We start from the raw sequence: 3,590 nt of genomic DNA, 5'->3' as shown, positions 1-3,590 counted from the left end.
ACGGAAAACCACTGACTGCCCTGTAAGCAATCTAGAGCTTCATCAATCCTGGGGACTGTATACTGATCAGGGACTGTGCGCCGATTCAGAGTACGGTAGTCCACACACATCCGAATATCCCCATTTTTCTTGCGGGCAATAACAATGGGAGAAGCATATGGGCTATTGGACTCTATGATGAGTCCTGCATCTAGTAGGCCTCGTAAGTGCTGCCTGACGTCTTCAATATCTGCAGGAGCTAGCCTTCGAGACCTCTCTCGGAAAGGCTTCTCATCCATCAGTCTAATGCGATGCTCCACTCCCTGCGCCAGGCCCAGATCCCAGTCTCCTATGGAGAATGCTTCTCTACGTTCCATCATGCCTTTTATTAGTGACTCCTTTTCACATTTCTTCAGGTCACTACCTTCAAAACAGGGATCAAAACATTCCTGATGTAGCTCCCTCCTTTCTTCCTCCTTTCTAATATAAGCAGCCAGACAAGCTGGGTGAATAGTGAGGGTCTGTGAATAGTTATCACCACCAATTTCTCGGCACCACTGTGCTAATGTACGGAAAATGTTGGCATTTGTTCCTACTATGACCGGTATGGATCTCTGGTCTCCTTCCGCCTCTGGACAGACCAGTGCTATGATGGGTATTTCTTTCTCCACTCCAGCAACTGTCTTTGGAAAGCGTAGCATAACAGACACATATCCTCTGTAAGGGTAGCTATGTTCACTCAAACCCCAAACAACAAGTCCAGACAAAGGCTGAAGGGGCACCCCTGAGAGGTATTTCTTTTACCATTTTTCAAAGATGATAGACACTTGAGACCCGCTGTCTAGCAGCACAGTGCAGGGTTGGCCATTAATACTAGCTGGAACATGTGGGGCTGGTCCATCCAAGTCTTTCGGAAATTGTCCCGGTTGAGCGGCAGTGGATGGAGTGGTGGGGCAAGCATTTGACCTTGAATGGGGGTCAGTATGGGACTCTACTGACCCCCTTCCCCGTTTCCCGACAGCTTGTTTTCGTAATGGGAAAGAGACTTCTTAGGATTCCACCTGTTTGGACATCGCCGAGCAACATGGCTTGGATCCCCACAAACAAAACATCCCTCTGTCTTTCGGTCTCCATCTCTTTGTCGATCCTGACTGGTGCTTCTAGTGGATCGTGGTTGTCTCTCATGGGATGTAGTGGAAACCTGTTTCAACCTCTCAACTTCTTTTGTATGGCTTTTTAGGAGTTGAGAAATTTGTTCTGCTTGCTTCTCAATGATTTTGAGAAGCTCCTCCTCTCGGCTTGGCTCAGCCTTTAGAGTAGCAGAAGTGACTCTTTTGGATGTTTGCTCTCGGGCTGCCATAATAGCTTCTTCCTGTCTGACTTCTTTCAGCAACAGATGGAAGGAAGGAGGAACCTTCTCTTTGTCGCAGCACCTTAGTCTTTGAGCAGTGGGATCATTGGTGAGAGCACCTCGCAGTACTTGATCCAAACGGTACCGGTCCACATCTTGAGAACTGAGCCCGCCTTTGGACACAATTCTGTGAACTAGTTTGTCCAGTCGGTAAAGATAGTCAGATAATTTCTCACCCGGTTCCTGATAAGTGGTGCGGAGCTTATAAAGAAGGTCTGTTGCATCTTCTGGAGTCCCAAAAGCATCCTTAAGAGCAGCCATATAGTCTTGAAAAGTTGCATTAGGATCACTTCGCCAAGCAGCCTGCACTACCTCCATAGCTGGACCCTTCAAACTCTCCACTATTCTCTGCTTCTTTACTGCATCCGTGCACTGCCACTCTTGCAGGTACTGCAGGGACACATCTCTCCATGTGTCATACCCCTCTTCACCGGCTGGGGTTGGAGTGATACCTGAGAAAGTCTTCAAACGGCGATAGCTTGACTCTGGCTGAATCTTTGCAAACTGACTCACTAACCTTTCCATAGCTGCTACCAGCATGTCAGCAGAAGCTGGTGTTTCTTCAGATCTGGCTGATAGTGGGGTAGGAGGTAAACATCTACTAGGCCTCCTATGCTGTGTGTTTGGATCCTGTTGCCCAATCACTGCAGGCCTCATAGGCCATATGATTTTCCATTGCCTACCATGTTCTGGCGGCACAGCTATAACTGATGCAAAGTATTCTCTTTCCAAAATCTTATCAGTTGCTATTAATGCAGCTGGGAATGGTGTATCTTCATCACCCCTGCGATCAGTCACCTTTGCATGGGTGACACCAGGAAGTTCATTCACTATCTGCAGTATCTCATCATCAGATGCATGAAAGAATTTACCACACAAGGCAAAACTTTTTTCATCACCAATGCACATCTCCTCACACCATGTGGACACTTCTCTCTCTGTTAAAGTCTCCATGGCAACTGTTTTGTTTGTTCAATCTCAGCAGTGCCTCCACTGTAACACCCCTTCAGGCCTACCTCTGCAAGAAGGGTGTATGGTGACTTCAAACTCAATATGGCGCAGTGCCTCCACCCGAATCTTGCTTGAAGCTCTGTAGGTCAGCAGGAGGGCTTTCCTCTTCTGCCAGGGGTTGACTCGGGAAACCCCTGCCTAAGCTTAACACACACTCACAATAGGTAAGGGTAAAACAACTTGGCAGGTTTATTGTGAGGGAAGGAATTAGGGATGAGCCAAGTGCAATGAATGCAAACAGGGAAAAGCATAAACAAGGGTAAAGTATTTACAGATGCAGATTTTCTACTAAAATGTACTGCTAGTGGCAATAAAGGGTAACTGCACTTCCCAGGCCTGGTTGGGATAATGGTGCAGAGGGGTCCCTTTAACTAATGAGCTCTGTGAGCAACAGAGGGGATCAATCAGAACACAACAGAAATGACACGTGTCACTATCACACACTCTGCAGGTGACAACACACTCTCTCTACCTGCACAGGATTACACTATTATGCTGCAGCTATGCATATTACACAGTCCAATCGTTGGGGTCCTGTTGCCGCGGACGTTGGCGCGCTTTCTGTAACGTTGGTGCACTTAATACTTTCAGTACTCTTGGCAATTATTTTCCTGCAAACTCCTTACTAACAATAAAGTCTACTCACAACTCTGAGTGACTGCACCCAGGCTTCTGCTTGTAGCTGGGACCAGGCACCTGGATGGTAATGGAGGGGCAGGCAGGAACCTCCTGTGTGGTGGATGTGGAGACCTCCTGGGGATCAGGCTGTGGTGCAGAGGTGGAGCTCCTCCAGCAGGTCCTCTTCTCCTCTGGGGCTGAGCTGCTGGGCTGTCTCTAGTCCTCTGCTGTGTCACTCTCAGTGCAGGACTCTCTACACTCTGCCATGTGCTGTCAGTCCTCTCTGCTACACATGAGGTCTCTCTCCCTTCTCCTCCCCACAATCCCTTGTTTTTCCCATCAGCCCTTTCTCCAGCAACTCCTCTATCAGTGTCAGTGGCACAGAGCAGCAGTGATTGCTGGGAGATGTAGTCCAGTCTGCTCCTGAGGAGTAGGTGCTGCTAGCTGCTGGTCTTAAGCCCTGCTGCCCAGCAATTACATTGTCCTGTTCACATGTTGGGCTCTTAGCAGGGGTTACATAACAAAATAACACACTCACACATTCTCTACTTCTAATGATAAAATTACAGCA

General features: G+C 48.1%; 1 protein-coding gene across 1 annotated transcript; it reads right to left on the bottom strand.

Moving 5' to 3' along the window:
* Nucleotides 1-970: 970 nt before the first annotated feature.
* On the bottom strand, nt 971-2,344 carry LOC140065954 (paraneoplastic antigen Ma1 homolog). The gene has a single exon (XM_072113514.1). The coding sequence runs from the start codon at nt 2,342-2,344 to the stop codon at nt 971-973; it is 1,374 nt and encodes a 457-aa protein (XP_071969615.1).
* Nucleotides 2,345-3,590: the final 1,246 nt, after the last annotated feature.

Source organism: Engystomops pustulosus, chromosome 6 (assembly GCF_040894005.1).
Source record: "Engystomops pustulosus chromosome 6, aEngPut4.maternal, whole genome shotgun sequence".
NCBI classification, from domain to species: Eukaryota; Metazoa; Chordata; class Amphibia; order Anura; family Leptodactylidae; genus Engystomops; species Engystomops pustulosus.
The sequence above is the reverse complement of the archived record's forward strand: the minus strand, read 5'-3'. Positions and strand labels throughout refer to the sequence as shown.